At 41.8% G+C, this 13,933-nt stretch overlaps 1 protein-coding gene across 1 annotated transcript in view; it reads left to right on the plus strand.

Moving 5' to 3' along the window:
• Positions 1–2,009: 2,009 nt before the first annotated feature.
• The window catches only part of LOC133396243 (MAM and LDL-receptor class A domain-containing protein 1-like), a 29,557-nt gene continuing 17,633 nt past the window's right edge, over positions 2,010–13,933 (plus strand). The window contains 17 exon segments of the mRNA XM_061665824.1: positions 2,010–2,215; positions 2,464–2,595; positions 2,676–2,764; positions 3,521–3,679; positions 4,551–4,641; positions 4,717–4,863; positions 5,404–5,556; positions 7,032–7,137; positions 7,208–7,575; positions 8,133–8,575; positions 9,809–9,896; positions 9,964–10,143; positions 10,552–10,708; positions 11,930–12,005; positions 12,007–12,087; positions 12,164–12,274; positions 13,420–13,633. Of these exon segments, the coding sequence (XP_061521808.1) occupies positions 2,038–2,215; positions 2,464–2,595; positions 2,676–2,764; positions 3,521–3,679; positions 4,551–4,641; positions 4,717–4,863; positions 5,404–5,556; positions 7,032–7,137; positions 7,208–7,575; positions 8,133–8,575; positions 9,809–9,896; positions 9,964–10,143; positions 10,552–10,708; positions 11,930–12,005; positions 12,007–12,087; positions 12,164–12,274; positions 13,420–13,633 (2,773 nt within the window). The 5' untranslated portion in view covers positions 2,010–2,037.

Genomic DNA, 13,933 nt, shown 5'->3' on the forward strand with positions numbered 1-13,933 from the left:
TGTTTTTTATTTTAAATAACGGGCTCAACGCTGGGTGTGGATTCTTGGCTACGTAGATCTGCTCAAGGACCCTCCCCTCCCACTGTACCTGGAAACGTCGTCCACTTTGGCAACCGGGTGTACATCAAGTAGAGCTTCATGATGACCGAGCGCTGTCATTGCCGCCCAGTTTAGCCCACCACACATTCAGGATACATCAGCACGGCTGACGCTTGTTTATTTGCTGCAGAGGCGTGAGGTGAAAGGGGTGCAAGCGCCCTGCTGCATACACCGCATAACCTGGCAGATATTGCACGACTAAAATGGAAAGTATTCCCATGCGGATGAAACTTCATGGGTGACACATCCTGGTATGGTTATGGTACACCCTAAAAGTGAACATTGTTTTTCAATGTTGCTCTGGATTTTCACTCACACGTGCAGATTTCATTTGGTTGTTATGAAATGCCACAGCAGATGTTGATTAAACCTCCTGGGTGACAGTATGGTGTAGTACACTAGTTGGGATATCCCAAAAGTAGATTCTTTTTTATTTGTTTCTTAATGTCTGAAAGGGAATGTAGCGATTGTAAATGCAACATTAGGTGGCAGCAAAGCCTCAATCTTTATGTGTTTATGTCAGGGCTGAGGAACCGCTTTTCTATCAGGGGTAATCCCCCATGCGACATCGACTGACTATTGTTGTTTCTTTCTGTAAAAATACATATTTATTCGCAGAATTTTACAACCATTACCTTAGACTTAGACTTAAGTCTCCTAATATTACATATTTTCCCCTCAAACTAATCTTGTAGTGCTACACCACCACCCCCCCCCCCCCACAAAAAAACAACAATTTGAGTCTAGTAATATTAATAATAATATTAATAGTAATAATTTATAGTTTTCGCCATTTTCTCCGAAAGGGACCAACGTTACTTTTGTCAAAACAGAACACCTTTATTCTGATAATATTACAATATTTTTACTTGACAAAAAATCTGTAATCCCCAATTTACGTTTGTATTCTCTTAATTTTCCCCTCATAAATAATACTTTAATCACACGATATGTCCCCTTTTTCCTATTAAAAATGACTTTACTCTTGTTATAGTACACCTTTTTCTTGAAGTAATACAACTTTATTCTCATAATATTACATTACATTTATATAAAACTTGACTTGAAGAAAAACAAATGGAGTTTTATTATCATATTATTACACCTTTCTCCCCCAGGAAAAAAAAATATGACTTTAAATCTTGTAGTATTGCAAAAAGTTTATCGTGAAAAAAAAATACAACTTTAATCTCTTCATATTATGACTTGTTTCTGTAAAGTAAATATTAGTTTAATATTGTCATGTTACAGTTTTTTCCCCGTAAAAACAAGACTATATTCTTAATACTAAGACTTTTTTTCGAAAAAGTTTACTCCCTTACTATTATCACTTTTTGTAGAAAAAATAAATCTCATGTATTTTGTCATAGCAATATATGATTTTAATCTCATAACATTGCGAATTCTTCCTGGAAAAACATATGACTAATCTCACAATATTATGACTTTTTATATTTAAAAAAAATACAACTTTAATCATAATTTTACACTTCTTTTTTCTTGGGTATAATTACGAGTTTCTCGTAATATTGCGACTTTTTCTCTGCGACTTATCATCCATTCAAAGCAGTTAGCCAAGACGTCGGCCAGTTATTAGTTATTACTCGAACTACAGCCAGTTTTTGGGGTTTATATTGTATACTCAAGTATATGGACGTTAATATACAATTTATTCCGATGTTTTGCTTTGTCTTTCACATTTTTGAGTGAATTATCAACACATTCTGAACAGATGGTTCAGAAAAATCTGTTATCCTCCATTAATGCTAGCAACTTAACGTTTCGCTCACTTCGCATCGGTTCAATACAAAAACTTAAATCAACCAAGCATGCATATTGAGTAAGGGCCATAAAAGCCATTTATGACCCTTTACGACATGCTGGGGCACAATCACGTTGAGCCTCTCCTGTAAAAAGTCACGTAGTGGACGTTCGCGGATGTCCGTGATGTTGTTGTGGGAATTTCGGCGAGTGCTGCTGGCGGCCTCGACCTTGGCCTTTTTTACTGACGCTTGTTTGAATTGGCAATTGACCTGCGCGAATGGCACGCGTCTTTCCGAAGACAGCGCTTGCGACTTCACCAACGATTGCGACGACGGTGGCGATGAGCGACACTGTAAGTCAATGCGACACACCCTAAAAAAAAAAAAATAATGATTGTTGCAGTATTGTGACCTTTTTCCTCCAGAAAAAAATTATACCATTTAAAAAAAAAAAAATACAAATGAAAAAAATACAAAAAATAAATCACAAAATAAAAAAAAAATAAGCAAAGAACTTGGCAAAAAAAAAAAAAATGAGTTGAGATCTAAAAGACATGAAACACATCACTAGTAAGAGCAAAACTGTTGTTTTGTTGTGCAGGTTCCCACTATAAGAGGTGTGACTTTGACGAAGGCTTCTGTGACCTGATCCAACCATTGCAAGCATTTTCTCAGTGGAACAGAACCACGGCGCTTGCGCCCATCCAAGGCGACCATGGAAACAACCAATCAGGTTTGAGACCTTATTTTATCGTCTCTAAATTGACTGAATGTAGTTGATTCACTCACACTTCCATGTGTTCAATTCTCCAGCATACTTCCTGTCCCTTGTACCTCAAAGAGGACATGCTACCACTGCACAGCTGATAAGTCCTCAGTTTGGGCCGGCTGACGGCTGCCAGGTAACCCATTAAGACAAAGCATTTTCACTCATTTCGGCAGCACTATAGTGCATGAACTGTGGATGCAAAAACTCTACACACCCCTATTCAAATGCCAGGCTTTTGTGATCTAAAAATACCAAGAACAAAGATCTCATTTCAAAAACATTTTCCACCATTAATGTGCTAAAATTAAAGTAACCTGTACAACTCAATGGATGAAAAAAATATATATTTTCAAGAGATGCCCAGTTATAAGGGGGTGTGCACACTTGTGCAACCACATTCTCAGTTGTTTATTTTTACTTCCTATCTCAAAAAGATTATAAAAAAATGGATTTAAGTTGTCCTGGTTCTAGGTAATTTTAATGGTAGAAAAAGTTTTGAGATGATTTATCTTAAGCTCATGTTTTATATCACATAAACTTGGTATTTGAAAAGGGGTGTGTAGACTTTTTATATCCACCGTATGTGTCACATGTAATCAAAAACAAATACCACCGCATCGACAACTTCACCGAGCAATCCGGTACGTGCCGCTTATCGGCCCCTAACGCTGTTAGCTAAGACTATCGTGTGCGTCCAATACAACTCAATGCAGCTCTGCTTATCTTAAACTAAACTTTATTTATAGGGTTTAGTTTACACTATACCTATGTAATAACAATGATTTAATGAGGACCATTGTAAACTATTGTAAACTATGTCAGTAACCCGATTCATTTGTACATGTAAATTGTGTAATACCATCTGTGTAATACCATCTGTCCTTATTAGATGAGCTTCTACCATTACGTCTCGGCCCAATATGGAGCGCTTGAGGTTCTAATGGAGACCGGTCCTCTGGGTCGCAGCACTGTGCTATGGAAGCAGTCCACTCCAGCGGAAGAGTGGCAGCGGGCTATCGTCCGGTTTTCCAGCAACAACACTTTTCAGGTGCATGCCCTTTTTACACTCTTAGAACTATTATTGTACAACTGCAATAATAGATTGAATTATTTTTTTATGAAAAAGAGTTTGCGTTAAAAACAACCAAATAATCAATGGTAATTAAAAGAAATGAAAATGAGACTAAAATAAGCAAATTAAAATTAAATGAATTTAAATTGAAGAAAAACATTCAATCTAAAAAAAAAAATGAGCAACCCCACGCCCCAAAACAATCATATTACACTTTATTTTTTTTAAAATGTTAATTCCAAATACTTGTATGTCAAACTATCCTTCCCCATTAAAATGAGTTGAAATGCCATTAACCAGAATAAGAGATATTGTTTGAACTTCTTGGTACGCTTTTGCTACATATCAAAAATAAATTCCATAGAATGTTTTTTAAATTGTTTAAAAAATAATTCAATCAAATCAAACTGACATTTCATTGGAAAAAAATCTGCATTTAATAACGGAAGGGAAATGCAATTAAAACTAATTCAAGCAACAAAATGCAATCATTTTCAGTCCAAGCTACTTCCAGTTCCTCCTCCCCCACAATGACACACACCATATACGACGGGTAATAAAGATCCAAAGGTACATATAAGACTGCTCTGTGGACTTTGTCACTGCGGATATGATGTTACACCCAACAAAGCCCAGGAGAAGAAGCAAAACAAAAAAAAAAAACAACAACAACTAATAAATAAATAAAAATACAGTTTATTAAATGAAAGTCAAAGAAACAACCTGATGTTGTACTGTATTGTTCATTTTTTGATTTACATGGTCACAGTGTTAATCCATTTCATTTTGTATTGTTTATCATGGTTGTGGCTAAAAATGTGTTTGTGCGTGCGCGCATGTCCACCAGGTGGTAATTCGAGGGACTCTGACAGCGGAAAGTGATGCATCAGAGGTGCTGGCCATCGATGACATTTCCTTTAGTCCCCACTGTGTGCCTGGTACTGACATTCTTCACCACGTGTTGAATACTCACACATAAAAAGCATTGAAAACTATGCTGTCGTTTTTCTAAGTTTTGGTTCCCAGCGCGCCGCTGCCTCTCAGCAGTGCTTGCCCCCCATCCTTGTTCGCATGCAAGGGCGGCGGCCGGTGCGTAGAGGGGGACAAAGTGTGCGACTTCACGCCGCAGTGTCCCCACGGCGACGACGAAAGCAACTGCCGTAAGCACTTTTTTTGTAATGTACAGTGCGTTCTCATGACAAGAATGATACAAAGTTATTTCAAGATTTGTTTGAATGCATTCAACATGCATCTTTTACGCTAAATAAAAATTGTCACGCTATAAATGTTTAAAAAAAAAACATTTCTTAAAGATTTAATATAAATGTATTGAACTTAAAAGTTAAAAACAACTGAACTGAACTCGGGCAGTGATTGTATTTAATCTTTGTGTGTGTGTGTACTGCTAGATTGGGAGATTTTGAAAATAAAAAAATAAAGTAATAGATAAATAAATAGTTATTTCGAGTTTGAAAAAAATTACAGCTGAAAAATGATTCATTTTCCCTATAATGTAAACCTCATGAACTAAAGTTTCAATTATGAAATTACGTTTCAAAAATGAATTGAATTTGTAAATGATAATAAAACAACATTATGTAGTATTACTAATTTCTGATAAACATTGTCCAAAAGGTAACTCGTTAATATCGTTGTCTATAACTTGCATGGTATAAAATGTCCTTTATGTCTTTGTCCAGCTTCGGAGTGCGACTTTGAGGGTGGCTCCTGCGGCTGGTACGAGCTCACCCTTGGAGACGGATTCGACTGGGTCAGGGGCTCGTCCGCGGACGTACCGCCGGAGTACTACGGTCGGCCGCCGCCTCTGGACCACTCCGGTAACAACACAGAGGGTACGAGCATATCCCTGAATACTAAGTGGTCCGCCATCTGTTGTTTTTGTCACCGTGTGCTCTGTTTTCCGATATGGAGACCGAATAAAAGTGTGTGTTTTGGTCCCACGAGCTTGTTGAGTGGGAATCTTGCGGGCATGACACGTTTCCTGAGGGGAACATCTGCCTGCATCGTGAAGTACTACGTGTATACTGTATATACAGTTGTGTTCCGATTCCATGCAACACAGATGTGAAGCAGATTTCAGAACCAGTTGTTATACAACTACAACATTACAATGAACATTTTGCTTTCCAGTGAATCACTGTGCTTGTACTTGGCTTCTTCAGCACTGTTTCTGAGTACTGCTTCACATCTGTGTTACATGGAGCCGACAAACTTCTGGCTCCTGGGAAAGGGTTTTTTTTTTTCATCCCAGGGTCATTGGCCAAGGTTCCACAGTTCCTTTGCATTTTTCAGTTTCGCCACCGTAACTCCACTTTCCGAAGTATTGGTTGACTCCATGCAATACAAATGTGAAGAAAGGTGGAGAAACTACGAAATATTACCTCAGGGATTCAGCGGAAAGCGAAATCTTCAATTTGACATTACTACTAATATTTAGTTGTATAACCACTGTGCCTGAGACCTGCTTCACATCTGTGATAGTCCAAAATTCCTCTGCATTTTTTGGAATGGGCTTGGAAACTTTATTTTAGGTATTTTGATTGCCTCCACACAACACAGATTTGTAGCAGTTCTCAGAACAACTAAATATGAGCTTAATGATTTAAAGGGAAGCAAAGTCTTTCATTAAACATTGTCATTATTAAGTTGTATAACTATCCATCCATTCATTTTCTGAGCCGCTTATCCTCACAAGGGTCGGGGGAGTGCTGGAGCCTATCTCAGCTATCAACGGGCAAGAGGCGGGCACCCTGAACTGGTTGCCAGCCAATCGCAGGGCACAGATAAACAAACAACCATTCCCACTCACATTCCAACCTACGGGCAATTTAGAGTCTTCAATGAACCTAGCGTGCATGTTTTTGGGATGTGGGAGGAAACCGGAGTACCCGGAGATAACCCACGCAGGGACGGGGAGAACATGCAAACTCCACACATGCGGGACCGGGAATCGAACCCCCGTCCTCAGAACTATGAGGCAGACGCTCTAACCAGCCGCTACCGTGCCGCCAAGTTGTGTAACTATTGTTTCATAAATCTGCTTCACATTTATGTTGCATTGATTCCACCAACCTGTGGCAACTGTGAACTGTGATTGGACAATATTCCCAAATTCCTCTGCATTTCTTAGTTTGGACTCAGAGAGTGCATTTTCTGAAATTTCGATCAAGTCCGTGGAACACAATTCTCAGAAAGAGTGAAACACATCCTGTCGCTTAGATAGGTGGGGTTGAGGAACAGAGCCACGAGGAACTCCACACAATTGAATTTAGGGGTCTCTGAAGACTAATTTGTCACTTCACTACAGGTCACTTTATGTTCATACTGAAGAACAGCAGCAGTCTTTATCCGAGGGCGGTTCTCAGAGGACCGTGGTTTCAGCAGTCCGCCTCCGGGTGCACCATGACATTTTGGTGAGACAAACTATTAGCTTCCTTCTCTGTTGAAAGATGACCAGATTTCATTCCCTTTTCCTTCGTCCAGGCATTACAACACAGGCATATCAGTGGGCGCCGCCGACATGTACCTTCGCATCAGCGGTGTCCAAAACAACACCATTATCTGGAGGACTTTGTATGACCAGGGAAGCCGCTGGAACCGGGTGAGCGTGCAACTGGGTCGTATCTCGAGGCCCTTCCAGATCGCTTTGGCCAAAATCAGCCTGGGCGTTTTCGACGGAATCTCCGCCCTGGACGACGTGTCCTTCCACGACTGCTCCGTGCCACCCGCCGTTGCACAATGCCCGCCGCTCACGCACTTCCACTGCACGCGAAACAGGGCGTGCGTGGAGCGGCTGCTGCTGTGCGACCTGGTGGACGACTGCGGGGATGGTTCAGATGAAGAGGGCTGCTGTGAGTGGCACTTTCACCCGAAATTATCGAAGAAAAGCGATGCGTTTACATATTGGTAGATATGCCTATCATTAGAAGACCCATGAGTAGCCTGAAAAAGCCCTTGAAGTCAGCCAGTTTTGGTCCAAAGCGATCGATTTGGTGTCATTTTGGCATGTCCAGAGATCCTTTGGAAACAAACTACTCCTAGAGATTTTGTCCCCTCCATTCATTTTACCCCTCACCTACTTATACTGTAGGAAAGGTACAGGCAGGCTACCTATTCATCCACCTATCTATCCATCTAACCCAAATAATCCATCCATCCATTCTTCCAACACTCCTTCACTCCATCCACCCATTTGGCCATACAACCCAAAATCAATCCATCAAGCAGACTCAACATCCCCTCCGTCCATCCATCCATCCCTCCATCCATCCAGCCATTCAACCACCCACCCATCCATCCGTCCAGATTGTAAACTTTATTAACCAAATACATTTCAGAAGGTAATAATTGCTTCCCACCATTGCGATTGTTTATTTTGTTATATTTTGGGTCTTGTCCTTTTTCACAGCTCCCGAACTGCAGTGCAACTTCGAGCACGGCCTGTGCACCTGGAAACAGGAGCAAAACGGCGGCGGCGACGTCTTCGACTGGACCCGCATCCGAGGTCCCACCCCGTCCTTCGACACGGGGCCCTGGAAGGACCACACGCTGGGCACCAGCTACGGCCACTACCTCTACATGGAGTCGTCCGTCCCCCAGGAGTTCAAGGACACGGCGGTGCTGCTGAGCCGGGCCTTCCAGCCCACGCGCGGCGAGGACGCCTTCGACGCCCGCCACCCCTGCGTGTTCCGCTTCCACTACCACATGTTTGGCTCGCACGTGTTCTGCCTCGCCGTCTATCTCAGGACTGCATCGGCGGGCCGCGGGCAATTGCTGTGGGTAGGATACGGAGACCAGGGCAACTTTTGGCACAGGAAGACTCTGTACCTGACCAGCGCTCGACCTTTCCAGGTAAGAGCCCTCTTGTGAATTTTGCCATTCAGCTCCTTGTACTCCTCCTCCTTTCACATTTTGTAGTGAAACATTGAAATGATCGAAATTCAAAAGTCTAGATAAGGTCCAATTAAGTTCACCTTTAAAGTTTTTACTGCATTCTAAGGTCATCCTGAAGTTTCACCTTGAAAGCCAAATACACCTAACTTTTGTGAGTGGTGTATGTTTTAAAAGTCTTCTACAAAGAAAGTGGACCTCCAGACTTCCATTACTAATCTCTATTTAACAACCTCACCATCGATCCCCTCTAAGATGGATGTTGTGATGCTGTAATTCACGAGCGGATATAATATGACAGGCGCTTAAAGATTTTCTTCCCCATCAGGCTCAGTATTATTGATAACGGGTCCTTTTGTTAAATTAACTGACTCCACGGCTCATCCATACCATAGTGATGTTTTTGCATTTCGACGGGAGAACAACATTAAATAGAAATAGTTGGTTATGGATATTGTGTGCAGGAACTGCGCGATCTGAAACATTTGTCAAACAGTACAGCACGAATTTCCACTATAGCTGTTCCCAACCTTTTTTCTATGGCCCACATCTATAGAAAAGCATTATTATTGAATCATTCTCAAACCTACGTACAAAAAGGAGCATCTCATTTGAAGATAAAGGAGACAAAATTATAAGAAAGCTGAGCCAAAGAATTTTTTTCACTTAAAAAAAAAATACAATAAAATAAATTGAAATACATTTTAGAAATTTAGAAATAAACATATTTTGCTTAAATCTCATAGAAATATGTTAGTTAAAAATACATGAAACCATTACAAATTAAAATCTAAGTTAATTAAAAAATGTTGACATGGTGATTATTTTTAAAACATTTTTGGAATATGAATTTTTTTATCGTATTGTATTTTAGGTGTTTTTTTTTTTTTTTGTCTACTTGTGGTTCCAACAGACTTGATTTTATCCCTTACTGTGAGCCTTATTTTTTGAAATAAATCATGTATTTTTATTTTATTTTATAATTTTAAAACTTCATTCAATAGCTTTATGAATTCAGTTTTTATTTTAATTTTGAATTTTATTTGTTGGAAAATATTTTTTAAAATGCTAAAAAATACAGCATACAAACTTTTAAAATGGCCAAATTCAGGTTTTAACACGTCCACATTGTTATTATTCTTGCTAGATTGTTTCGCCAATCTGAAAAGTTGTAATTTATGTCCTCGTGGCCAGATTATAATTGAAGGTACAGTCGGAGATGATTTCAACGGGGACATCGCCATCGATGACCTCTCCTTCCTGGGCTGCGTCCCACATGAAGGTATTCCTGTACGGCCGGTGTACGTGTTCCGATTGAGCGTTAAAGATGCGTTTCTTTTTCCGATAAGGCGAGCTCCCCCCGGCTAACACCGTAGACCCCACGGTGACGACACCGGCCCCCTCTGTTCAACCCCACCGCTGCCCCCGAGGGGAGTTTGCATGCGGGTCGGTGGGCGAGTGTGTCGCCCGCGAGAAAGTGTGCGACTTCAGGCGGGACTGCTCGGATGGCGCCGACGAAAGCGATTGTGGTAAAAAGGAACAGCAAGGATACTTTTTAAAATCAGACACGTTTTTGTCTGTTCATTCACATAATCTGTAAAACCTAACAGTAAACCAAGTTTGTCTCTATTCATTGACCCACCCATATAAACCCCCAATCCTGTCCCTAACACTAACGCAAACCACTTTCGTATCTATTAATTGATATAGCCCTAATCCTAACTCAGAGGTGGGTAGTAACACATTTACTTCATTACATTTATACAAGTAACTTTTTGTATGAATTGTACTTGTGTTAGTCGTTTAATGCAACATATATTTTACTTTTACTTGAGTATTTTTGTGAAAAGGAACCTCTAAAATTGTAATAATGAAACAGATTGTATATAACCCTAACCCGTACACCTAACTCTAACCCCCTACCCTTTTCAATGCAGTGGCTGAGCAGTGTGATTTTGAAGGTGGCGAAACATGCGGTTGGGAGACGATCGTCCCAGCCACGGTATCCATGCATGCATTCCGCTGGTCACCTGACCAAGGGGAGAGCGCTCATGCCGGAGAGCTGTATCATCGTCCTGTCACCGACCACACCCTGTGAGTAAAAGTAAACACATATTTTGAAAGTAGAATGATAATTTATCATGTTATGTCAGAGCTTGGGTGTTGCGACAAGGTGAGCAGCATCTCGTTCCAAAACAACCTGGGAGAGAAATACATGCACCCAAATACTGTAGATGAAGTAAAAGCATGAATTGTTTTCACTCGTGGAGACGGCCCTTCGCAACCAAGATGCCGAATTACACTTGTCAGTTAGTATCGTGGATCCATCCGTGTGCTCTTTTTGAGTGCGGTATTGTGTAAATTCATTAAAAGAAGCTTAATTTACAATGTTAGCTGCCCATTCCCAAAGGCTACACGGTGACCTTATTATCCTGATCAGTGCTTTATTGAGTGGAGCAGAAAATGACAGTGCACTTTGAACGCGAGATCTCTGAGATTTCATCCCACTGTAAGACGCAATGTTCTCTCTTAAGAGCCCTCCCGAGGCATCCTCCATCTCTCCTATATGACCCTCCTGGATCGATAAGGCGCGGGCGAGATGGAGCTGTGCCTCATTTAAACCAAGCGGAGCCACTTTTTCTGTGGGTGTGCAATCAAGTGAAGAGGCTGTGCAGCAGACTTCTGCATGAGAGCTGCCATTAAACGCTTCGCAGGGACCATCGGGGTTATGATTCACAGTTTATAGTGTGGCTAGCCGCCGGTTGGCTATGAAACAAAGTGCTGATTACAATGTTAACATAGAGGTTGAATTAGCATAAGAAATAGCCTAAAGGAAATGAGAGATATTATCGCCAAGCTAAAATTTTATGACAGAGGATTATGTTTAAATTAGCCAGTGGCGATCGCGCGAGCACATACCTCACATCCAAAGTTTCCAACGTGTATGGATCACTGCTTTTGTAAGGTATAATTAAGGACCTTGTTTTCCGCAATGTTCAGCGCAATTGCCTTCCACCGGGTTCCTTTCTTGTCAAACGTAAAACAGTGTGAACAAGATTGTGCTCATGTTTCGTTGCGGAAATGAAAGTTGCTAGTTGCTAAATATCGCAACCAAGGCTGCAACACAGGCTGTGCTATTGGAAAGTAGCTCCTCTTTGCCCACAGTCCTTTTGTTAGTGGAAGCAGTGCACGTCAGCTAGCAATTATGGCTAGTATCAAAGATGATGTTACGCGACATGGATGCACCGTCTTTTCTGGCAATTATCCATCGACAAAGAAACTAAGCAACTCACAACTTGAATCTTCTGTTCGCAGGGGCAGCCCTGAAGGTTGGTACATGTGCGCCGATAGCTCCAACGGTGGCTACGGCAACGCTGCAGACCTCCAGACGGCCCGTCATTGGGTCCACCGGGCCGCATTGCACCCTTGTCTTTTGGTACCACATGGCCGGTTTCACCGTGGGCTCCCTCCAAGTGAGACTTGAGAGCGTTGTGAATAGTCGACATATGCGCCGTCTACGTCTACAGTCGTTCCTGCTCTGTTTTACAGCTTTTGCTGAGGCGTGGGAACATCACTCACGAGGTTTGGTCTCAGACTGGTAACCAAGGCCACAAGTGGAGACGAGGCGAAGTCTTCTTGGGGCTGTCACATGACTTTCAGGTTTGGAAATGCCTTTACTCCGACATGCCCTCCACCCCAAGGCCAAGTGTGAGTTATTGCTTCCATACATTTTTACCATTAGAGAGTTTCTTGCTTTATGGCAACTCGCCAGTCATTAAAACTTTATGGAAGATCAAATGTTCGCAGTGCTGCGTTGCCCATATGCGTGGTTTAAATTTGGTGGCTTGAAGGAGCCCTGAAAATGCCCAAAAATTCGCCTAAAATGTCCACTTCAAATGGACAGACCAGAAATGCAGAATTCCTGTCTTTTCAGGCATCGGTTCTTGAGATATTTTTGTAGCTCTACTCATTGTAGACACCCATACCAAATTTGAAATTGCATGATCAAACTGGCAAAATTCATTTTGTCTAAGAATAATAACGACAGAGAAACGGGCCTGACTAGTTACATCTGAATACGTTCGCCCAAATAGCATATTAGCCCTCTATTCTTTTACCCAATCAAATTACTCCTTTCCCACACACCAACACGGCCCATGAGCTGATGGACTTAATCAATGCTGAATCGATCAATTCCAAGGCCGCCCTAAATAGGCTTAAGTGGTCATCGTGGCAGTAATGAGTCCTCCGGTGGCATCTGCCAGGTGAGGTCAGTCCGGGATCAACAGACTTTGCGTGTGTCAGCCAAAGGTTTGATTTGTCTGTTGGAGCTACATCGCCGACAGGCATTAACCTTTGTGTCACCCGTCATGTCAACGCTGATGCTACCGGTGGCCAAGTTGATGAGTCCCACGTTTTTTTTTTTTTTTATATATATATATATATATATATATATATATATATATATATATATACACTTGGAGAGATTCCGAGTGACCTTTTCAATTAAGCCCCATTAACAGTGAACTACCCATTCTTTAATTTCAGTGTTCAGTGGGTGTCATCATTTGGCAGTGATGGTTATTATTAATAACTGATGAGAGCTCCGATTGCATTCATCACATGACACATACAATGAGTCCACACGTGAGTGAATGTGGTGAGGACTTTTTCGACTGTGGATTAGTTCGAGTCGGTCTGTTTAATTCTATTCTGCAAGGTGGCGGTTGTCATGAATACAAAAAAAAGATTAGGAAACCCTGCTTATAAAACAAACGTTAGCTTAGTTTGTCATCGCCCGCCAGGTGGTGTTCCGAGCTAAGCGTGGGATCAGCTACATGGGCGACGTGGTGATCGACGACATCGGCTTCGTGGACTGCGCCCCTCCGCCACCTTCGGAGGTGCCGTGCACCCCCGAGCAGTACGTCTGCGCCAACGGCCGCTGCATTCCTCGGGACAACATGTGCGACTTCATCGATCACTGCGGAGACGACTCAGATGAGGACCCCTACATCTGCAGTGAGTGTGCCTCTAAGGCCCACCGCTCACTGAGCGACACGGCCGAACGCGACTGACCTGGACAATTGCGGACAAATTACAGTCGATGACTCACACCCGCACACTTGGCGATTGACCCTCGCACACGTACCAACTCGTTGCAACGGAGAAACCGCGACCCCCGGTGTTCTTATCTGGAAACGTTTTGAGCCACAATGTATACTGTACTGGATCATTTTTTTCTTGATCTAAAAACAACATGGCGCAATTGTCAAGAAAGAAGCCAATTGCCCTTGCCGCTGTAACTACATTATAATAACC

The sequence above is a fragment of the Phycodurus eques genome, chromosome 21 (assembly GCF_024500275.1).
Source record: "Phycodurus eques isolate BA_2022a chromosome 21, UOR_Pequ_1.1, whole genome shotgun sequence".
Classification (NCBI taxonomy): Eukaryota; Metazoa; Chordata; class Actinopteri; order Syngnathiformes; family Syngnathidae; genus Phycodurus; species Phycodurus eques.